This window comes from Coregonus lavaretus, assembly GCF_964263955.1.
Source record: "Coregonus lavaretus genome assembly, chromosome: 25".
In the NCBI taxonomy this organism is placed as follows: domain Eukaryota; kingdom Metazoa; phylum Chordata; class Actinopteri; order Salmoniformes; family Salmonidae; genus Coregonus; species Coregonus lavaretus.
Genome location: NC_140012.1, coordinates 22567962 through 22592313, shown reverse-complemented (window position 1 = coordinate 22592313; position 24352 = coordinate 22567962). Strand labels below are relative to the sequence as shown.

At 44.7% G+C, this 24352-nt stretch overlaps 1 protein-coding gene across 1 annotated transcript in view; it reads left to right on the top strand.

Moving 5' to 3' along the window:
* The window catches only part of LOC311101183 (uncharacterized protein), a 60830-nt gene extending 52160 nt beyond the window's left edge, over window positions 1–8670 (top strand). The window contains exons 36-49 of the mRNA XM_084142278.1: window positions 663–934; window positions 1025–1271; window positions 1403–1583; window positions 2402–2525; window positions 2964–3044; window positions 3127–3315; window positions 3437–3702; window positions 3975–4123; window positions 4219–4415; window positions 4551–4688; window positions 4766–5014; window positions 5181–5331; window positions 6882–7038; window positions 7281–8670. Coding sequence (XP_083998404.1) covers window positions 663–934; window positions 1025–1271; window positions 1403–1583; window positions 2402–2525; window positions 2964–3044; window positions 3127–3315; window positions 3437–3702; window positions 3975–4123; window positions 4219–4415; window positions 4551–4688; window positions 4766–5014; window positions 5181–5331; window positions 6882–7038; window positions 7281–7772 — 2893 coding nt within the window. The 3' untranslated portion in view covers window positions 7773–8670. The remainder of the gene's footprint in view (window positions 1–662; window positions 935–1024; window positions 1272–1402; window positions 1584–2401; window positions 2526–2963; window positions 3045–3126; window positions 3316–3436; window positions 3703–3974; window positions 4124–4218; window positions 4416–4550; window positions 4689–4765; window positions 5015–5180; window positions 5332–6881; window positions 7039–7280) is intronic.
* The last annotated feature ends 15682 nt before the right edge of the window (window positions 8671–24352 follow it).

Sequence of the window (24352 nt, the reverse complement as noted above, 5' to 3'; positions counted from 1 at the left end):
TATAATAATTTGAAATCCAGGTTAGCAGGGTAGGAAGTGGAAGTGCTCTATTTAATGAAGAGAATTGCAGTCACATTGAAAGGACTGAATTCTCATGGTTGTCATGGTTTAATACTCTAATATAACAATGTAGGCCATTGGCCTGGAGTTGATGCTACTTTAGCTGGTAGTGATGGTCTTCTCATACCATCCATGTCTACTGAGTCATATAGGGATGTGATACTGAGCATTATCACATTGCACTCATCTCTTTCAAACGTTTGTTAATTCAAATTATCCAGTTTTCGTCTAAACAACTACTGGACTCATTCATTCTGATTATGGCATACTCATTTAGGTCTTTCTCTCTCCCTTTCTCCATCTCTATCTCTCACTCTTTCTTTCTTTCTTTCTCTCTCTCTCTCTACCTCTCTCTCTCTCTCTCTCTCTCTACCTCTCTCTCTACCTCTCTCTCTCTCTACCTCTCTCTCTCTCTCTACCTCTCTCTCTCTCTCTACCTCTCTCTCTCTCTCTACCTCTCTCTCTCTCTACCTCTCTCTCTCTCTCTATCTCTCTCTACCTCTCTCTCTCTCTCTCTCTCTACCTCTCTCTCTACCTCTCTCTCTACCTCTCTCTCTCTCTCTCTCTCTCTCTACCTCTCTACGTCCTTCTACTTCTATCAGTGACCGGTACTCTCAGTATCTCACAGCCCAGGTGATTGACAGTGAGGGCCGACCAATCAAGATCACGAAGTCCTCCTTTTTCCACTTCCTGTCCTGCCTTCCCTGGGTGCCGGCCTATCATCTGCAGGCAGGGACAGGTGCAGGGGAAGGGAGAAAGGTGGAGTATCTGTGTCCTAACTCAGTCTACCTGTTCTCACCTGAGGTGCACAGTCTACTGGGGACTCATGTCAGCTATATGGACATGACCCCCAGCGAGTTCACCAGGACTCTAGGTAAGAAAGTGTGTGAGTGTAAGGACTACAACAACAAAAACTACAAATCAAAGAGGTGTCCTTAATCCGGCTCCTCTTTTTTTCCTGTAGGAATGAAGAACAGCGTCAATGTGGAGGAGCTGATTGGCTACCTGAAGAAGTGGTGTGTAAAAACATGCTCAGCCATTGGTCCAGAGGGGCAGGAGAAGCAGGAAGAGGAGGAGTCAGAAGGGTCAGAGTTTAGCTCGACGGTGCAGCACGTCCACAGAGTGTACTCCTTCCTGCACAAGAACTGTTCTCAGACCAGCCTCAAAGAGCTGTTCCAACACACACCGGCCGTCTTCATAGAGTACAACAGGTAGGTCCCCAACCCGTGACCTCTCACCTCTAACCCCTCCCATGTAACATACCGGCCATGTTCAGCGAATACAACAGGTATACCACAGCCCTGACCTCTAACCCATGTGTGTGTTGGCCGTGTCCCTTCAGGAACGGAGACTGGTGTTCCGGTAGGTTCTACCACCTGAAGGAGGTGTGTTGGAGCGACCCCACCGAGATGTTTGTCCGCTACCGGGAGCTGACCCGCGGGGCTGACAGTACGATACAGGAACCCAGAGTCCTGGCCCCCTTCTACAGCCAACTGGAAGATATGAGGGACCTCTTCAAACGGGTATGGAACTACTCTAAGTCCTGGTTCAACCCAGGGATTATTGTTATGTCAAACCTTTTGATATATATGGCGCTTCAACCAAAGGCATTTTTCATTTTCAGATTACAGATTTTGTATCATTTTATAAGTACACTGTCCAGAGTTCTCAACTGACATTGAAGTATATTTATAGACTGTATGTAACATCAAGACTCTGGATGATTCATATCGACTATACAACTAGAAATGCGCTGAGTATACAAAACATTAAGAACACCTGCTCTTTCAATGACAGACTGACCAGGTGAATGCACTTCAGGATTTTTAAGCATTGAAACAATTGAGAAATGGATTGTGTATGTGTGCCATCCAGAGGGTGAATGGGCAAGACAAAATATTTAAGTGCCTTTGAGCGGGGTATGGTAGGTGGTGCCAGGTGCACCAGTTTGTGTCAAGAACTGCAATGCTACTGGGTTTTTCACGCTCAACAGTTTCCTGTGTGTATCAACAATGGTCCACCACCCAAAGGACTTCCAGCAGGAGTCAACATGGGCCAACATCCCTGTGGAACACTTTCGACACCTTGTAGAGTCCATGCCCGACAAATTGAGGCTGTTCTGAGGGCAAAAAGCAGGGGGGGGTCAACTCAATATTAGGAGTTCCTAATGTTTGGTATACTCAGTGTATACCACATCACCAACATTTTCCAAAACTGAGATATATTGTTAGTTGGTTGGAGGGTTTAGATGACACCCATTTGGATGTTGTTCATTCTCCTTTGAGTATATAAATAATTTTTAAACAATACTGTTGTTCGCTCTTGTTGTTTTTTACTGTAGTTAAACGTGGAGCACACCCCATCCATGCTGCAGTATGTGGGTCTACTGGAGCTGGTGTGTAACTCCTGTCCTCTACCTACTGTAGATGTACTCAGAGATGTGTCTAAACTCTACGCCAGGCTGGGTGAGTCTCTCTCTCTCTCTCTCTCTCTCTCTCTCTCTCTCTCTCTCTCTCTCTCTCTCTCTCTGTCTCTCTCTCTGTCTCTGTCTCTGTCTCTGTCTCTCTCTGTCTCTCTGTCTCTCTGTCTCTCTGTCTCTCTCTGTCTCTGTCTCTCTCTTTCTCTCTCTCTCTCTCTCTCTCTCTCTCTCTCTCTGTCTCTGTCTCTGTCTCTGTCTCTGTCTCTGTCTCTCTCTCTCTCTCTCTCTCTCTCTCTCTCTCTCTCTGTCTCTGTCTCTGTCTCTGTCTCTGTCTCTGTCTCTGTCTCTGTCTCTGTCTCTCTCTCTCTCTCTCTCTCGAGTCATGGTCCTTTCATGGAATTTATATAATGCCCTTCTACCTGAACTCAGTCTGAATAACTGTCTGTTATTACCCGTCTGAATAACTCTGTGTCTGTCTCTTCAGCTGACAAGTGTAGAACCCCTGTACTAGGAGACCAGGACCACAACGTAAACATCAACCCCAGCTACTGTTCTACACTGAAGGGTGAGGAACAACACACATGTCAGTTTCTTATTGGACTGGTTTTAGTAACATGTACATTCCTATTGTCCTCTCTGATATTCAGGGATGTTGCTGGATAAGAGGGTGTTCCCCACTAAGGACAACAGCTGGGTGACTCTAGCCCACAGACCCATGATACCAGACAGCAAAGAGCTGGAGAAGATCTTTAAGGCCCACAAACAGGTGTGTCTGCTCAACCTGCCCCTATCAGAGAAAAAGCCAGCACCCAGGACCAAGACTGGACCATCCCAAGGTACTGGACATAACGCTGCAAAAGTCAACAATGTGACTAACAGGAAAAGTACATGGAGAAGCTGTGGGTCTGTATATCTGACACTCTCTCTCCTTTTCTCGCTCTCCCTCTCTCTCCCCAGGTCGGTCTGTCAGTGCGGGGTGTTTCAGTGAGGAGGATAGGATTCTGTTCCTGGAGATCTGTGGCGTACGCTTCCTGTCCCATTGTGTCAGTACTGAGGCACAGACAGAGAACTACAGACCCTGCCCGTCCATGCAGAGCCTGGTGCGGTCTGTGGTTCCCTACATCCAGAGGTTCATCTACCACCACGAGGACCTGCAAGAACTCTACGGGGAACTACAGGGAAACAATATCAGACAGACCATCAGACAGCTCACCTTCGGACAGGTACAGTACAACCTCACCTTAGAACTTCATCTGAGAAACTCAAATTAGAACCTTACCTTAGAACTTCATCTGAGAAACTCACATTAGAACCTCACCTTATAACTTCATCTGAGAAACTCACATTAGAACCTCACCTTAGAACTTCATCTGAGAAACTCACATTAGAACCTTACCATAGAACCACAGCTTAGAACCTCACTTTAGAACTTTAGCTGAGAACCACACCTTTAAACAGGTAGGAACCTCACCTCAGAACCTGTGTTTGTGTGCAGGTAGGTATGCTGTACACGCGGTACCTGCTGTCTGTGAGTGATGAGGAGCATCCCTTGGTAGAGATGGAGAATGTCATATGTCTACTGAAGGACAACAAGGAACTCTACATCCAGAAAGACCACCTCTCAGCCAGGCTCGACATCTGCAGGTGTCTGCGCTTATGTATATGTTTGTATGTGTGTGTGTGTGTGTTGGTGTGTGTGTTGGTAAATAACTCCTGACTCTGTGTGTGTGTTTCTTCAGAGAGCTGGTGAAGCTCTTCAGCTTCGAGAGCAGTCACAGGAAGGAGCTGGTGCACTTCCTGAGTGGTCTGATGACATCACTGCAGGACCCTGCAGCTCTGAAGAGGTTCCTTCAGAAGGAGTGCCCAGGAGAACTGCCCAGTGAGGAGGAGGCATGGGAGGTCCCTCAACCTGTAGTACCTGTACAGCCAATACCAGGTAGAGTGTGTGTGTGTGTGTGTGTGTGTGAAGAGACTCTTGCGCTGACCAATATGACTACACTCATTGGAATATAATGACCTAATTTATGTAAGTAAACTGCTGACATTCCTTGTTAAAACTCCTCTCCTCCAGTTCCAGTGGCATCACCGGGGCCCCCGGTTGTCTCAACCCCAGAAGATGAGTCCCGTCCTAGGCAGGAGGATGGAGAGCAGACGCTAATGTGTTGGCCTCCCCGCGCCTCACTCTCAAACACAGCAGCCAGTCGCACAGGTACTGAGAGTTCTGTGTGTGTGTTTCTGTGTGAATATAGTGTATACCCATAATCCTGTATGATTGTATCCTCTCAGACCGCCAGCAGACAGCAGGACCAGTGGAGGCTGTGTTGAAGATGTGGCCCCCTCCGGCTGAACCCAAAGACAGCCCCAGCCATGACCCCAGCTCCATCTCCAACCACAGCCCCAGAGAGCGAGACCCAGAGAGGGAGATGGACGCAGGGAGAGAGGGTGTCCAGAGTCAGAGCCCCCGCGATGGCACAGCGGCGCACCTCCTACCACCACACAGAGACCACGGGCATCCCAGCCACCTGGGTACCATAGGTCAGACCCTCTTTGTCCTTATTATGGCGTATTTAGGTGTTTATGATGGTATATGATTAGCTGATTGGTTGATTTGTCGATTGATAAATGTTTTGATCATATGCTTGTAAGCAGTATGGAACAGTATTGTAATTCTCTCCACTCCTGGTTGTTTTGCTCCACACAGAGCCCAGTCAGGATGCAGCAGTGGAAGCAGAGCAGAACGCAGACAGAGCTGTGGCAGGTGGAGAGTCTGGAGGAGAGAGGCCCAACACTCACAGAGCCAGCCAGCACGCTGCAGGAGGCCCAGACCAGACCAGTGGACACACCCAGCAACAGTAAGACCCATCCCCTGGCTGCAGCTTCTACACTCAGAACATTTTAGTTTTTTTGCAGTAGTCCATTAAATGGCGTCTTTTAAATGTTGCTTGCTACACTACATGACCAAAAGTATGTGGACACCTGCTCGTCGAACATCTCATTCCAAAATCATGGGCATTCATATGGAGTTGGTCCCCCCTTTGCTATAACAGCCTCCACTCTTCTGGGAAGGCTTTCCACTAGATGTTGGAACATTTCTGCAGGGACTTGCTTCCATTCAGCCACAAGAGCATTAGTGAGGTCGGGCACTGATGTTGGGCGATTAGTCCTGGCTCGCAGTCGGCATTCCAATTCATCCCAAAGGTGTTTGATGGGTTGAGGTCAGGGCTCTGTGCAAGCCAGTCAAGTTCTTCCACACCGATCTCGACAAACCATTTCTGTATGGACCTCGCTTTGTGCACGGGGGCATTTTCATGCTGAAACAGGAAAAGGCCTTCCCCAAACTGTTGCCACAAAGTTGGAAGCACAGAATTGTCTAGAATGTCATTGTGTGCTGTAGCGTTAAGATTTCCCTTCAATGGAACTAAGGGTTTTGAACCATGAAAAACAGCCCCAGACCATTATTCCTCCTCCACCAAACTTTACAGTTGGCACTATGCGTTGGGGCAGGTAGCGTTCTCCTGGCATCCGCCAAAACCAGATTCATCCGTCGGACTGCCAGATAGTGAAGCGTGATTCATCACTCAAGAGAATGCTTTTCCACTGCTCCAGAGTCCAATGGCGGCGAGCTTTACACCACTCCAGCCGATGTTAGCATTGTGCATGATGATCTTAGGCTTGTGTGCGACTGCTCGGCCATGGAAACCCATTTCATGAAGCTCCCGACGAACAGTTATTGTGCTGATGTTGCTTCCAGAGGCAGTTTGGAACTCGCTAGTCATTGTTGGAACCGAGGACAGACGATTTTTACGTGCTTCAGCACTCCGCTGTCCCGTTCTGTGAGCTTGTGTGGCCTACCACTTCGCAGCTGAGCCGTTTTTGCTCCTAGACGTTTCCACTTCACAATAACAGCACTTACAGTTGACCTGGGCAGCTCTAGCAGGGCATCCTATGACGGTTCCACGTTGAAAGTCACTGAGCTCTTCATTAAGGCCATTCTACTGCCAATGTTTGTCTATAGAGATTGCATGGCTGTGTGCTCGATTTTATACACCTGTCAGCAACGGGTGTGGCTGAAATAGCCGAATCCACTAATTTGAAAGGGTGTCCACATACTTTTGTAAAGTGTACATATGAAGTGGGTAAAACAGTATGTAAACATTATTAAAGTGACCAGTGTTCCATGTCTATGTACATAGGCAGCAGCCTCTAAGGTGCGGGGTTGAGTAACCGGGTTGTAGCCGGCTAGTGACAGTAATTTAAGTTCAGGGCAGGGTACTGGGCGGAGGCCGGCTAGTGGTGACTATTTAACAGTCTGATGGCCTTCAGATAGAAGCTGTTTTTCAGTCTCTCGGTCCCGGCTTTGATGCATCTGTACTGACCTCCCTCTTTCTCCCCCCTCCCCCAGATTCAGTGGCACAATTCCAGAGGGGGTGGTGTCCAGTGTGTTCCAGGGGGCTAGCCAGCGTCCTCCCCTGGCCCTGGACTCACCTGTTTGGGCTAAACCTCAGCATCCTCAGGCCCTCCTGGAGGACCTGCAGCTTGACTGCCAGAGACCTTCCACAGTGAGTGACTGATCACACATATATATGATGATTTATAAACACACACATTAGGAGGATCATCCCGCTGTTTCGAAATCATCATCAACAACATAATTCTAAGACAGGACAGGGCATACATTGGAAAGTGCAAATTTTGTTGTTGTTGATTTCTATAAGCAGGAAGTCACCCTGCTGTGTATGATGATGTCATATTACTGAGTGTACCTTTTTTTAAAAGGTGTATTTCCATGTGTGTCCTGTAGGTACTGTTTTCTGACGATCAGGGGGACACGGTGGCCATCGGGGAGTGGGGCGAGCAGCTGGTCTTCTCCTTCCTCTGTCACTGGAGAGACAGCCAGGCCCCCGGGGGGCCCATCCTGGTCACCTGGTACAACCAGCACAGAGAGAGCGGCCAGCCCTACGACTTCAAACTCACCTTCAACCTCACCCAGGAGGGGGAGGCAAGAGAGGGGGAGGCAAGAGAGGGGGAGGCAGGAGAGGGGGAGGAAAAGGAGAAGAAGCAAGGGATGGTAGTGAGAGAGGTGTTTGTGGAGGTGAAGTCAACGGTGAAGAAGGACAAAGCGTTCATCCACCTCTCAGCCAACGAGCTGGACTTGGCCCTGAGGGAGAGGGAGAGGTATCACGTGTTCAGGGTGTACAATGCAGGCGACTCCGAAAAGGTCCGTCTATGTCGTATACAGAACCTGGCCCAACACCTCCATGCTAAAGACCTGGAGCTCTTCCTATTTGTCTAGGAGAGACGATGGGGCACCCTATTCCCTATATAGTGCCCTAGCCAAAATAAGTGCACTATATAAGGAATAGGGTGCCATTTTGGACCAAGACAAGTTGTCTTTCTTCCTGACTGTGTCTTTTAATGTCCCTCCAGTAACATTTGGATTCAGGTCTGTTGAACATACCATTTGATACCATAATGTAGATGCCACTTTTGTTCAATTTAATACCATAAAAAATACTTACTTTATTAACACAATTCCCTAGTGAATGACAAGACGAATACCAGCTGAAACAACTGTCATTTATTTCCTGAGTGTGTCTTATCTTTGGTAACATTTGTGTTGATGTCTGTTGAAAAAAGTTGCTTCCCTTAGTTTATTAACTGTTTATTTTATCATGCGAGGTGTTTTTATCTACCTCTGTGTAAGAGGGGTCGGGTTTCTATGTTCTAGCTGTTGCACTATAGTCAGAAGGACTGCAGAGAATACTTTTACTGGAAACTGTTTTACATGGATTTGTGCTGCCTTTTAAACAACCTTTTAAATGCACAGATTTTCTTATAAGAATCTTTTATAGTTTGGAGATGTGTTGAATCTTGACTGATCCGATGTAAGTGAACATACACTTATGAAATATTAGTTTTATGCCCTGTTCTCCATCCCAAGCAAGTGACAGGACATTCTCTAGTATTCAGTCAGTTATATTGTAATGTCATACTGGACTGTGAGTTATGTTATACAGTTTCGAAACCAAGATGAGGTGTTTGATTCAAACAGAATATTTTATTTTTGTCTGTTCTCAACCCCAAAAAACGGAAAATCCTGAACAACCGTTGGGATTTGTTTTATCACTTCTCTTATAATTCGTTTGAAAAATAAAAACATTTCCCCCTGTAATATGGGGGCAAAAGTAGTCTAAATGTAATTTATTTTGTACCATTTAGTTTCTCTGATCTTTGGAAAGTAATCATAGGCTCTAAGTCTAGGTGCTGCGACTCACAGAATGCTAGCACAGCGTTGTGACGCAAATGCAAATGCACACACACACACACACACACACACACACACGCCTCTTTGCTCTTTTCAGCAAACTTCGTGTATTTGTGTGTGACATCCAGACCCTGTAGGAACAGAACGGTTTAGAGGCCTCTCTGTACCAGAGGATTAAGTGATTATGATGAGTGTGTGTGTGAAGATAAACCATGCAGAAACGGAGCAGAGCAGGCTGCCAGACCAGACCGGCGCAACACACACACACACACACACAAGGCTCACACCGTTCCTCCTTGATTACTGTATAATAAAGAACAGACCTCCATTGACAGGACATACATATATATATATATAATATACACACACACAGTCATCTGTTCTTGTGATGCAACCTGTTGGTAACACCACAACCGAGATGGTAATGATATGTTACTAGGCCTAATAACAGTGACAGTTTAGTGCATCAGGTGCAACAGTCTAAGGTGGATTCCTCTCGCTTTTCCTTCATCTGCAGTGATCTGAAAGAACTGGACAGGTAATATCAAAGTCCTACTGTAGAGGACATTCTCCTGTTTTCAGATCAGTTATCAGCCTAAACTAAGATGATGGAGAGGCAGCCACTGTTTGTTACAAGACTCATTCATCCATTGTGCCCCCTTCCTTGATCAAGGGATGTAGTGGCAAAGCTGGCATTGCTTGAAATAGTTCCAATTGTGCTGATCATAGTGGTAATATGAAACAATGTCCATCCTAGTCCTACTATAAAAATACCTAATTTTGAGATATAGCCCATCACTTTCCATGACTTGAATCCCTGTAAGGCCATAGCCCTCCCAGTTCCTCCCAATACATTTAACAACAGTCAACCGATAAATTCACGTCTCATTCCTCCCTTTCCTTTCCCAGTTTAACTCGCTAATCTGTACGGAGACAGCGAGGACCGTCGCTCCAGTCCAGGCGTGCAAGCAGGGTCCGCTGCTATTGGTTGAGGTGGAAAAGGGGCTGGCGCCTCCTCTCGGATCCTCTCATCCAGGAGCGATGCGGAGACAATAGGACTGGAGCTAGAGGAGCCTGCGAAAGGGCTAGCGGTCCGCTGAGCAATGCGAATTTACCGCTAGACCGGGTGTCAATAGTACGATAAGGTCAATTTGAATGCAGACGGAGAACATACATTTTTATATCAAACCGCACGGCTATGCGCTACTATCATCCTCACGATTTGTTATTTATCTGGCGTGACTGGGCGGAATTCAGAGTCCTCGTATGTTGGACGGATTGAATGGTGAGTATCCTATTGCAGAATGAGAAGTAACTGATAATGAATGATCTAAACAATGTAGAATCTTCCACTGCTGCTGCGGAATGGGTTATGCGCATTTGACTGGCACGAAATGGGACTTCTGCTTGCAAGGCTACTGCTGCAAGGTGTCAGTCACTTGAAACAATGTTGTTGCTTTTGTATTTCTGTGCTAATTATTTATAGCCGTCCTCTGCACTGGATGCAATGTCTTCTGATGTTTATTATGAGCTTGCGTAAATGTGTATCTGGATCATGCCAGGGATGTGTAGTGGATAACATAATCCATTATATCCGACAATTTATATATGTTTTGCCTCTATTCGCAATGTGGTTATCTTGATTTGTTCTAGGCTTACACTCATGTATGTCAATTAATTCCTTATCAAGTGCTCTCTCTCTCACGCGCGCGCAATGACAGTCACTTTACATCATATTGACTATTTTCCAGTATCTATTTCTTCGTCAGCTCTCTCTCCTTATTTATCTCTCTCTCTCGCTCTCTCTCTGACGGTCACTTACTTGTTCTTCACACCTGCAGGTGTCGAGGACAGAGCAGACAAGAGTCATAGATATAATTTAGTATAGGTCTATGGCTAGGCCTACAGGGCACACCAGCATAGCCGCTTCTGGCCGGGTTGGTGCAGCAGGCGGCCAGGGTGCTCAGGGTCAGTCCGTCAAGCTATCAGAAACACACTTAAAGGGAAAGGCCTTTTTTTTATTATTCATCATCTACAGCACCACCCAAACTTCAACATGTGTGAAAATGGCGCATTTATATGTTTTGTAGTAAAAAAGATAAAGGAAGATAAGTGTTTCCAATGACATCATCAACCAATTAGTAGGCAATGCCTAAAAAAATCATAAGCTCCAAGGTGCGACAATGGGGAAAAAGTCCACCTGGGCCAAATATGGGCTTAGGTACATTATCCTGAAAAACTCTTGGGCAGATTGCAGGTGCGAACAGTGGCTGGTACGGCACAGACCACCAATACGCTTAGGGATGCCAAGGACAGTTGTAAGTCACTCTGGATAAGAGCGTCTGCTAAATGACGTAAATGTAATGTAAATGTAAAGCGAAAGATGAAGGAATATTACATCTCCACGCGTTTTAGTGTCCAGTAGCTGCTGTGAAAGGATCTTAAAGGGATAATTCATGATTTTGGCAATTAAGGTTAATCTTTGTTACGGTCCTGCCAAGGCCCCGACAGTGATACAGTTTATCCATAACTGTTGTGTCGTCTCTAAGGGGGCACGTCGCTTACGCCCAGTCTCTAAGCCTTTAGCTGGGAAAATAACCTCTCCCTCAACGTCAACAAAATGAAGGAGCTGGACTTCAGGAGACAGCAGAGGAAGCACGCCCCTATCCACATCGACGAGACCGCTGTAGAGAAGGTGAAATGTTTTAAGTTCCTCAGTGTACACATCACTAACAATCTGAAATGGTCCACCCACACAAACAGAGTGGTGAAGAAGGCGCAACAGCGCCTCTTCAACCTCAGGAGGCTGAAGAAATTTGGCTTGGCCCCTAAGACCCTCACAAACTTTTCCAGATGCACAATTGAGAGCATCCTGTCGGGCTGTATCACCGCCTGGTACGGCAACTGCACTGCCCGCAACCGCAGGGCTCTCCAGAGGGTGGTGCGGTCTGCCAAACCCATCACCGGGGGCACACTTCGTGCCCTCCAGGACACCTACAGCACCCAATGTCACAGGAAGGCCAAAAAGATCAAGGACATCATCCACCCGAGCCACGGCCTGTTCACCCTGCTATCATCCAGAAAGGAAAAGGAAAGGGGGATACCTAGTCAGTTGTACAACTGAATGCATTCAACTGAAATGTGTCTTCCGCATTTAATCCAACCTCTCTGAATCTCTCTTTGGCCCCCGGGGAACAGTGGGTTAACTGGCTTGCTCAGGGGCAGAACGACAAGGCGAGGTCAGTACAGGTGCATCGAAGCTGGGACCGAGAGACTGAAAAACAGCTTCTATTTCAAGGTCATCAGACTGTTAAAAAGCCATCACTAGCCGTCTACCACCCGGTTACTCAACCCTGCACCTTAGAGGCTGCTGCCCTATGTACATAGACATGGAATCACTGGTCACTTTAATAATGTTTACATACAGTGAGGGGAAAAAGTATTTGATCCCCTGCTGATTTTGTACGTTTGCCTACTGATAAAGACATGATCAGTCTATAATTTTAATGGTAGGTTTATTTGAACAGTGAGAGACAGAATAACAACAACAAAATCCAGAAAAACGCATGTCAAAAATGTTAGAAATTGAAATGGGAAATAAGTATTTGACCCCTCTGCAAAACATGACTTAGTACTTGGTGGCAAAACCCTTGTTGGCAGACGTTTCTTGCAGTTGGCCACCAGGTTTGCACACATCTCAGGATGAATTTTGTCCCACTCCTCTTTGCAGATCTTCTCCAAGTCATTAGGTTTCGAGGCTGACGTTTGGCAACTCGAACCTTCAGCTCCCTCCAGAGATTTACTATGGGATTAAGGTCTGGAGACTGGCTAGGCCACTCCAGGACCTTAATGTGCTTCTTCTTGAGCCACTCCTTTGTTGCCTTGGCTGTGTGTGTTGGGTCATTGTCATGCTGGAATACCCATCCACGATCCATTTTCAATGCCCTGGCTGAGGGAAGGAGGTTCTCACCCAAGATTTGACGGTACATGGCCCCGTCCATCGTCCCTTTGATGCGGTGAAGTTGTCCTGTCCCCTTAGCAGAAAAACACCCCCAAAGCATAATGTTTCCACCTCCATGTTTGACGGTGGGGATGGTGTTCTTGGGGTCATAGGCAGCATTCCTCCTCCTCCAAACACGGCGAGTTGAGTTGATGCCAAAGACCTCGATTTTGGTCTCATCTGACCACAACACTTTCACCCAGTTCTCCTCTGAATCATTCAGATGTTCATTGGCAAACTTCAGACGGGCCTGTATATGTGCTTTCTTGAGCAGGGGGACCTTGCGGGCGCGGCAGGATTTCAGTCCTTCACGGCATAGTGTGTTACCAATTGTTTTCTTGGTGACTATGGTCCCAGCTGCCTTGAGATCATTGACAAGATCCTCCCGTGTAGTTCTGGGCTGATTCCTCACCGTTCTCATGATCATTGCAACTCCACGAGGTGAGATCTTGCATGGAGCCCCAGGCCGAGGGAGATTGACAGTCTTTTGTGTTTCTTCCATTTGCGAATAATGGCACCAACTGTTGTCACCTTCTCACCAAGCTGCTTGGCGATGGTCTTGTAGCCCATTACAGCCTTGTGTAGGTCTACAATCTTGTCCCTGACATCCTTGGAGAGCTCTTTGGTCTTGGCCATAGTGGAGAGTTTGGAATCTGATTGATTGCTTCTGTGGACAGGTGTCTTTTATACAGGTAACAAACTGAGATTAGGAGCACTCTCTTTAAGAGTGTGCTCCTAATCTCAGCTCATTACCTGTATAAAAGACACCTGGGAGCCAGAAATCTTTCTGATTGAGAGGGGGTCAAATACTTATTTCCCTCATTAAAATGCAAATCAATTTAGAACATTTTTGACATGCGTTTTTCTGGATTTTTTTGTTGTTATTCTGTCTCTCACTGTTCAAATAAACCTACCATTCAAATTATAGACTGATCATTTCTTTGTCAGTGGGCAAACGTACAAAATCAGCATGGGATCAAATACTTTTTTCCCTCACTGTACTGCTTTACTCATTTCATATGTATATACTGTATTCTACTGTATTTTAGTCAATGCCACTCTGACACTGGTCGTCCTAATATTGATATATTTCTTAATTCCATTATTTTACTTTTAGATTTGTGTGTATTGTTAGATACTACTGCACTGTTGGAGCTAGGAACACAAGCATTTCGTTACATCTGCAATAACATCTGCTAAATATGTGTATGTGACGAATAACATTTGATTTGATATTAACAGAGTGTAAGATGGAACAGTCTGTTTAGTCATACCATTTATCCAGGAAAAAAACACAATACCTCTAAAATAGAGAGTTTGCATAAGGGGCTGGCACTCTTTCCATTTTAATAATTTTTTTCTCACCAGCTATGCCCCGAGGGCTAAAGCATCCAGGTGAGGACCGAGAATTGCTTTGTTCGCTAGGATATAAACCCTGTATGACAATAGCTGCCAGGACTGGTTGTAAGCAGTGTTGTAACTGCTGACCGGAAGCAGCTCCCCTGCTCTCTGGGCCGTCAGGCCTGCGGAACTAAGAGGGCGGGAGAACGGGGTCGTCAGCCCCCACCTCCTGAGCTTTCTCGAGGATATCTGTGAGATTAATGTCACACCCTGATCTGTTTCACCTGTCTTGTGCTTACTCCACCCCCCACCAGGTGTCTCCCATTTGTCCCCATTATCTCCTGTGTATTTATACCTGCATTTTCTGTTTGTCTGTTGCCAGTTTCGCTTGTCTTGTCAGGTCGTACCAGCGTGTTTCCCGTTTTCCTGTTCTCAAGTTTAGTTTCTAGTCTTCCCGGTTCTGACCTTTCTGCCTGTCCTGACCCTGACCCTGCCTGCCTGCTGTCCTGTCCCTGCCTGACTCTGACCTGGATTATGAACCTCTGCCTGCCGTTAGCCTGCCCCCTGTGTTATAATAAATATCTGAGATTCGAACTATCCGTCTCGTGTGTCTGCATCTGGGTCTTATCCTGAGCCGTGATAATTAATCCCATCGTCATTCTCGTCATCCCCTATCTCACCTTCCGCTGACAGTATGTCGTCAGACAGTGAGGGGAGGGAGTCGAGGTTATCCATGATACCGAGATAGAAGCACGTTTAAGCCTCCTCTTCAGACCTGCCCTCGTCAGAGTTTTGCAGTTCTCACTGGACTCAGGGTCCTCCAGCGCCTCTTTGGCATGTTCCTTACCCAAGCAATTGATGCATTGAGGGTGGGAATCTTTCCCTGCAATGATGGAACCACAAGCACAAGAACATGGGGGTTCGAGTGCTAGGCTCGTCCTGGGATGGGATAGCAGTGGCCATTGTGAGGAACAAGGCTTGATAGGGGGACAGAGTAACGCCTGCTGTAAGAACAACGTGTAGATGGCGTAGGCTAGTTAGTTAGAAACCTTGCTCCTGGTGGCTAGCAAATAGTAGCTTGTGTAAACAGCGTAATAAGCCAGCTAGTTAAAAGCCCTGCGGCTAACAGATAGCAATAATGAGCATAGTAGAACGCTATAGCCGCTAGGGGGCGTTGGGGCATTAGCTAGCTACCAGATACCTTGTGTTGAAGGCATATGGCTAGGTCAGTACGGGCTGAAGGAACACGCTTGGGGGCAGAGTTAGCCTTTAGATCAGGGGTGGGCAAACCTTTTGGCTCAAGGGCCACATTGAGTTTTTGAAACCAAGTGAAGTGCCACATACTATATGCGTGACAAAACATGTGAAGCCTTTATTCATTTTCACATCGACACGCAGCTACTAGTGTACTGTAGGTGTACATATGCTTGCAGAACAATTCTACCCTTGTTTTTTGTGAACACATTTTTCACAAATGTTTCACAAAATGTATATAATTTATAACATCACAGACACAGTCAAACACACACACAGATCCTGCATCTCTACCCTTGTAAAGTACAATCAAACTTACAGTCACAATATGCAAACTTTAAAAAAAAAATATATATATATTATATGACTGGAGACATGCAAAATGTAACAGCGGATGTGTAAAAAATAACTATTCTAGAATTTGAGTGAAACATATGGTAAGAGCATCCGTTTCATTTGGAATGGTCTGTTTTTGAAAGCATATTAACAAACAATTCTCATCTCCATTGTGAGCCATATTTACAGTTATCCAATCACCTCAGCCCAAATCTGACTGATTAGTTATTACCTGTAGCCAAGTGCGTTGTTCGATAATTCTCACTGCATAACCATCACCATGAAACCCCAGTCATGGTTATTTGAGTCTTAATGTGAACAATGGGTCTGGTCACCTCTCTTGGCAAGGGCATCAAAAGTCTGGTGTCATCTTTGATGTAGAGATTCTCAGAACAGCTGAGAAGTGGTCATTTGTTAAATTTGACCTGTGACGGGATTTGTTGTCATTCATAACTGAGAACATTTGTTCACACACATATGTGGACCCGAATAAAACAAGCATCCTTTGGGCATGCTTTTTAATGTTTGGAAACTTTGTTTCATTCAGTGAGCCATAGAACTGGTCTATTGTTGCTGTTTTGTACTTCTCCTTCAAAGCACTGTCACATTGGATGTCGATGAGCTCCAATTGTGTGTCTGGTGGTGCTTTCTCACTGTCGAAAGACGGGGCATGATACAAGCTCCAGCTCAGTCTCAATCTTGGTGAAGTCTGAGAAGCGGCGGGAAAACTCAGCATGCAGGTTGATCAAAGTGCCACTGTATGTCTCAGTGTGGCACTGCGATGTGGGCGCGTTCAGTGTGGCCAGTGTAAGAAAATGAGCGAGAGAGCGGCTGCTCATTTGTCTGGAGAACAACATAAATTTGGCTTTCAATGCTTTCATGTTGGAATAGAGTTCATGCACAAAAACACAATTTCCCTGCAGTTTCACATTTCGATCGTTCAGATGCCCCAATATGTCCACACCGAAAGCAAAGTCACCCGCCAGTCTGTGTCTTTCAACTCGGAGAAGTCGTCAGCTTTACCAACCGTACCAAGGAACATACCTATCTCCCCTCTCAGTTCCCACACACGGCTAAATACTTTTCCCAGGCTTAACCAGCGCACATTTGAATGGTACAACAAGTCCTGGTGCTCTGCCTCTGTGTCATTGAGCAGCTGAATGAACTGACAATGGTTAAGCCCCCTTGCCCGTATAAAGTTGACAAGTTTTACAACCACTTTGACAACATTTTCCAGCTTTAACACACTTTTACACAGGGCTTCCTGATGAATAATACAGTGAAGAAATATCAAGGGGCTTTCTTCTTTTACTTTGTCTTGTAATCTTTTAAGTTGGCCAATGTTTTTACCGTTAGATTTGGTGATCCATCTGTTGTGACGTTTGTCAGTTTGCTCCACGGTAATGAAGTGGCTATGATGACTGAGCGCATTCTGAATCTGCCTGTAGGCCCAAATACAGAGCGCGCTGCCAGGCTACAGCGCCATCTATTGGAAGTTGTTTCTATATCATGGAATGAGTGATTTTAGGCCAAAAATCGTGTTATTCAAATGAATCATTGAAAGAGAACTGATCAGATCTGACCTCCAAGTCAGGTCTAGAGGGGAAGGGCAGCGTGAGGACAGAGTCGTAGTCTACAGCTGCACCATGCGGAGCTCAACATGATGCAGCTCCTGAGAATGCTGCCCCCATAGAAATGATTATGCCTGATATAAAATGAGATAGCTGATTATTGAGTTGCAGCTGTCAGTGAAAAGCATCTAAAATATGTGTGAAGATAATGTGTTTTGAGTATAATTTAAAATGTTGAGACAAGAAGAATGGGAGGAGTGGCGAAGACATAAGCAAGTCTCTCTCCAGAATGGCTCAGCTGTCTCCAGATAATTATCGCGCATTCATTGTTTAATTGTGTGAATTGTTTGCCCTATGATTGTTTATTTTTTATCAATTCCCCATTACAGCAGACAGGCTGAGAAGAGAGATGAATGCGATTGAAATAAACTGAATTTTAATAATATTTTCTACTGTTTTTATTTGTCGGCTTTATGTAGCCTATTTTTACTTAATTGACAAAGGAAGTTATAGGCCTACTGCTGCATTGGCCTCAGTTCTTAAGCCTCCAATGGATCACAGTGTATCAATGTGTCCATATGACAGCGGCTGGTGCTCTAGCGTTAATTTCATTTTAACTTTTTGAATGGTATCATTTTAATTCAGATTTTTATGATTCACCAAGTTACAATGATTTTGAGAAACGAAAACTTTATTATTCAAATGAAACTCTTCCACGAAAATGTGCATATGAAAATGATAACTGGCACGCAGATCGGTAGAAATGGTAGGTAGGATAAATTGTAAGCTTCCCCAAACTTGAACCTCACCCGCCGCCTATAAAATCTTTATAAAATAATTGCCTCTACGTTTCCATGGTCGGATTTTGACTGTAGCAAGGTAAGACATGCCTCATAATATGAAGTAAAACATTCATGTTTCAAACAATTAAATATGTTTTCAAAATGCATACTGCCTCCAGCTCACATTGTAAAGTGGTGGATGATGCACTGATAGCCTTTTGCCTACACTTGTAGCCTATGGTGAATGGGAGGCACGCTTCAATTAGGCCTACCAGTTGAGGAATACAAATAGTAGTCTTTTTAATCGTGCACCAAAACTGTTTTTAACACAGAATTACATCTAGAATTGTTGCGCAATGAATGGGCTTATAAAAGCATGTTTTAGGCTACTCCAGCAGCAACCAGCTGAGGCGCTACAGGAGAAATCCCGCTCAAAATAGGCTTTGTACAGTGGGGAAAAAAAGTATTTAGTCAGCCACCAATTGTGCAAGTTCTCCCACTTAAAAAGATGAGAGAGGCCTGTAATTTTCATCATAGGTACACGTCAACTATGACAGACAAAATGAGGAAAAAAAAATCCAGAAAATCACATTGTAGGATTTTTTATGAATTTATTTGCAAATTATGGTGGAAAATAAGTATTTGGTCAATAACAAAAGTTTCTCAATACTTTGTTATATACCCCTTGTTGGCAATGACACAGGTCAAACGTTTTCTGTAAGTCTTCACAAGGTTTTCACACACTGTTGCTGGTATTTTGGCCCATTCCTCCATGCAGATCTCCTCTAGAGCAGTGATGTTTTGGGGCTGTCGCTGGGCAACACGGACTTTCAACTCCCTCCAAAGATTTTCTATGGGGTTGAGATCTGGAGACTGGCTAGGCCACTCCAGAACCTTGAAATGCTTCTTACGAAGCCACTCCTTCGTTGCCCGGGAGGTGTGTTTGGGATCATTGTCATGCTAAAAGACCCAGCCACGTTTCATCTTCAATGCCCTTGCTGATGGAAGGAGGTTTTCACTCAAAATCTCACGATACATGGCCCCATTCATTCTTTCCTTTACACAGATCAGTCGTCCTGGTCCCTTTGCAGAAAAACAGCCCCAAAGCATGAAGTTTCCACCCCCATGCTTCACAGTAGGTATGGTGTTCTTTGGATGCAACTCAGCATTCTTTGTCCTCCAAACACGATGAGTTGAGTTTTTACCAAAAAGTTATATATTTTGGTTTCATCTGACCATATGACATTCTCCCAATCCTCTTCTGGATCATCCAAATGCACTCTAGCAAACTTCAGACGGGCCTGGACATGTACTGGCTTAAGCAGGGGGACACGTCTGGCAATGCAGGATTTGAGTCCCTGGCGGAGTAGTGTGTTACTGATGGTAGGCTTTGTTACTTTGGTCCCAGCTCTCTGCAGGTCATTCACTAGGTCCCCCCGTGTGGTTCTGGGATTTTTGCTCACCGTTCTTGTGATCATTTTGACCCCACGCGGTGAGATCTTGCGTGGAGCCCCAGATCGAGGGAGATTATCAGTGGTCTTGTATGTCTTCCATTTCCTAATAATTGCTCCCACAGTTGATTTCTTCAAACCAAGCTGCTTACCTATTGCAGATTCAGTCTTCCCAGCCTGGTGCAGGTCTACAATTTTGTTTCTGGTGTCCTTTGACAGCTCTTTGGTCTTGACCATAGTGGAGTTTGGAGTGTGACTGTTTGAGGTTGTGGACAGGTGTCTTTTATACTGATAACAAGTTCAAACAGGTGCCATTAATACAGGTAACGAGTGAAGGACAGAGGAGCCTCTTAAAGAAGAAGTTACAGGTCTGTGAGAGCCAGAAATCTTGCTTGTTTGTAGGTGACCAAATACTTATTTTCCACCATAATTTGCAAATAAATTCATTAAAAATCCTACAATGTGATTTTCTGGATTTTTTTTCCTCAATTTGTCTGTCATAGTTGACGTTTACCTATGATGAAAATGACAGGCCTCTCTCATCTTTTTAAGTGGGAGAACTTGCACAATTGGTGGCTGACTAAATACTTTTTTCCCCCACTGTATGCTGTGTGCATGTGATAGTTGTGTTGGATAAATAAGAAAGGGTACAAGAGGACTAACGACAATACACACACACCAATTTAATTCCACTAAATTATGCAAATTAACCTATAGAAGATAAGCATAACGGTCAAATGTATTTCCATTGACTGGTATTTCCATCAATTAATAAAACGCATTATTTTGCAATGGGATTCTTTTTCTCCCGGTCATTTTGGCCAGCAACAGTTTTATTTATCCTTTTTTTTTTTTTTTTTACCAAAATGCCATCAATTGCCGGCTAACGGAAACCCTGATCTGCATGTGTGTGTGTGTGTCCGTGCATGTGTGTCCGTGCATGTGTGTTGTCATGACTCTCCTGGCTGAGGATCCAAAGGCCTCAGATCAGCTTGGCAAATGGCTGACAACAACCAGACCCTCTCACCCACAGAAGAGGGGAAGGGGGGCTGGGCCGGTTTTGACACTCGGTCGTAAATTAGGCAGGAGTGTCATTTCTCTCCTGCTCTCCAGTATTGGTAAAGTATCTCCAGAAGACTTTTGCCGCCAAAACTTTTTAACGTCCAAAAAGTAAACACTGGAACAATATTCCTAACATTCAAATGTTTGGAATGGTTAGTGGGGATCTAAAGAATAATCATGTCATATTGTTTATTATTTTGTGATGTCATTAAGGATGGTATCAAGAAATAACTGTAACTCGGAAAGTGTACACATTCTATCTGTCAAGTTTACACCCAAATGTTGTATAAAATATATGATTAAAGATTATGATTTTTGTTAAGATAGGAATGTGATTTTAGTTTTCTAACGAGATAATTGTTTTTCATGTAAACTATGCACAGTGACTAGCCACGCCCCAAGTGAGCACAGACATCTACCATCAGACCAGAAAGCGTGAAGCTGTGGCTACACGGCTTAAAATGGTTAGACCAGAAAGACCAGACGGACTCAAGCTGCAGCTTAGGTGTCCATTGGTTACGACCCTGAAAATCAACACGAGGTGAAGACGACAAAGTCGCCTCTCTAACAATCAATGTTACGGCTGAGTAGCTGTTCTAAGTACTGTATCGAAGAAGGTGACTTTAAGTAGGACCATCCTGTTACTCTCTTCAAACCATTGTCTACTACACTGCTCTCATCACCCCACTGGGGATCATCGACACGGCTGATTAGCTGTCTTCAGAGGACCACTCTTCCAGAACGAGTGAAAGGAAACACCACCCCTGTTGGTTTTAGCCCAGACTACATGACCAGTCATTTAAGCCACAGACAACTAAGAAGAAGGACATTGTGACCTCTGGTGGACAATCAAAGACTTCCACTCCAAGTTCGAGAGAAGACCCAACCGAACCCTTCCCAAGAAGGCTTGGGTCCAACAGAGATAAAACGACAAAGGAAGACATTCAGACATGTAAATACATTCATGACTTCTTCTCCAAACGGGCGGCGGTTAGGGTGCAAAGTATTATGATTACCGTGAGAATAGTTTCCAAATGTATAAGTGTTGTGTGTCTCTTTCTTTCTCTCTCTCTCTCTCTACTCCTCCCTCTTCTGGTAAACAAGCAGTCATGTTGTTGTTAGTCCGCTAGGGACTTTTTCCTCATTTATTAAGTATGTATGTATTCTGTGTTATTATTTAGTTAGCTAGTAAATAAATAATTAAGCTAATTTGTGTAGTGCTGAATCATAAGTAAAGCTGGGGTTCTTGCGGATCCAAGAATTATGCAACGTTCAGAATGAGACTGATAAGAGGTAATGATTAATAAGTGACTGTTATCAATATATAACATATATATATTTTAGAGTTAAATTCGGGAGATGGTAACTCTATAAACAACTTCTTCTGTGGTGCCCCAAATTCCTAATTAGTTAATTGTTACATGATTAATTGAATCGGGTAACAATTAAACATAGTTAGTTGATTCGATAAATAACAGTCATCACATTAATGAAAGTCATGTCACGACAGTGTGCTCGTGTGTGTGGCCCGCATGCAGAGCTAGGCCTAGCCCAGCTGATCAAAATGGGCTTATGATGACACACACAGATCCATGATGAGTCACAATATAGGTCAGACAGAAGCTCTGTTGACATGAGCACAGCTCGCCTTTACTTTAGAATTCAACACCAGCAGCATCTCAACATAGTCCAGTGAAAGTCAAATACAGTGTGTCCCTCTGTCTGTATCAAACTAGAGCTGGTTGAAACAATCACTGCTTGGCTGCTGTTGCTAAGGAGTTCTTGGACTTGTTGGACAGGGAAGTGTGTGTGTTCTATAGAAGGCATTTCTACCTAAATGTTGGGTAACGTTATGTCCTTCTGAATGAGACCCTGTTGTAGGACTGGGGTGAATTTGCCCTGTCAGACTAGACTAGGGTTTGACAAAGAGCTACTGTGGGCTGTTGCAGTGCTTGCATAAATAAAGTCAGTTATGTGGTTCTTCAATGTGTGTGTGTGTGTGTGTGTGTGTGTGTGATATGAGCTAGCGTGGTACAGTACATGTTGTACCTGAAGCTCTTCACACCCCTGTCATCAAAGCAGGAGGTGGAAACCATTATCTGCTTCACGTTCTCTCTCTCTCTCTCTCGGTTCCAGCTGTGTGTTGCTGAAAAGCTGCCAGCCTCGTAGGCAAGGAAAAGATCAGGTGATGGAGAGAGAGAGAGAGAGCGAGAGAGAGAGAGAGAGATGCAAATAATGCAAATATATTTTGTTGTTAGATTACATGCTGTAGAAAATAATCAGTGTGGTTCCACCAAACAATCCAGAAGGGTTGTACACTATAGACTATGTCTTTCTATCTCCAGTGCTCTCTTTGAATACAGGAAGGTCATCTTTCATCTTCAATTCTGATTGATTTCATTTATTAGAGTGGACCGGCATAATGGTTGCCTCTTAACAATACAGTAGAAAAACATATTTTATGTATTTTGTAACAGCTGCTTACATAATGATCCAGCATCAGGAACATTTCAATCTATTGAAAGGCTTAAGAAGAGAGCTATTGGCTTAACAACAGCAGCAGAGCATAGCAGTACTCTTGTTGAGGTTGTTATAACGTTGGAGGAATCAGTGTGATTCTGGTGTGTTTGCCTCAGCTAACTTAGACCTGTCAGTTTTGGCTTGGCTGTTGCATAACAGCAATCTGGAAATTGGCAGAGAGCTGTCGGCTTCTAACTAACCTCTAAAAGAGAGATGGTTAGAAAAAGAGAGGGAGAGAGAGAGAGAAGAGGTGGGGGTAAAGTAAATTTCCGCCACGTTGGTGCAGTAGACATACAAAATAGACTGGTGTTAATAACATGCCATTGCCATAGAAACAAAAATCGGCAGTAATAATTTTACTGATGCCACAGACAGACAGATGGCTATTGCAGACTTCCTCTTATCCAACACTTCCTGGGTGCTTAGCCATTCACAGCCAGAGCTGCCAAGTGCCACCTAATCCAGTGCCAGAGCTGCTGTCCAACTGGTCTCTGTGCTAATGTAACACTGTTTCCTTTCCTCTTTGTCCAACCCAGTACAGGTGGCGTCACATCTGCCCACTAGGTGGGTTTAGTAGTGTAATAGTCCCAGAATATTTAAATTAATGGATCCTGGCATCCTTGTCGTGCTTTTAGTGTGGGCATCAAATAGCTGACATTTTCTCTAAGGTGATGACTCATCCAGCTATGAGGCTGACGCTTCTGTTGCTGCTTCCATAAAAGTACATCAGGGCAGAGATACCGACACACACACACACACACACACACACACACTGACACTCACACGTGTACCTGTAAATATTTGTCCTAGCTGCCAATGTAGTGCTGAGTTGAGAGTACTGTTAGATAAACCCTCCTCCAGACTTAAAGAGATGGTGTGTGTGTGTGTGTGTGTGTGTGTGTGTGTGTGTGTGTGTGTGTGTGTGTGTGTGTGTGTGTGTGTGTGTGTGTGTGTGTGTGAGAGAGAGCGAGGAAGGGAGAGGGAGAGACGTAGTGATTCTGATTCAACACTGACAGTAATTGAGCTTGTGTCCTAGAGACGACACTATTGTGATAGTCCAAATACTTATGACACCTTCATATCAGAGTATAGAGGCCGAATTAAAAGTTTTAGCTTCAGTCCAAATAAAGGGAGTGTATGTTCCATAGTATTTTATGTTAACCAGAGGAATTAAACATAAAGCCCGAAGTTTCCATAAACAGAGCCAACTTGTTTCATGGCATTCAGAGTTATGCAATGTGTGTGTGTGTGTGTGTGTGTGTGTGTGTGTGTGTGTGTGTGTGTGTGTGTG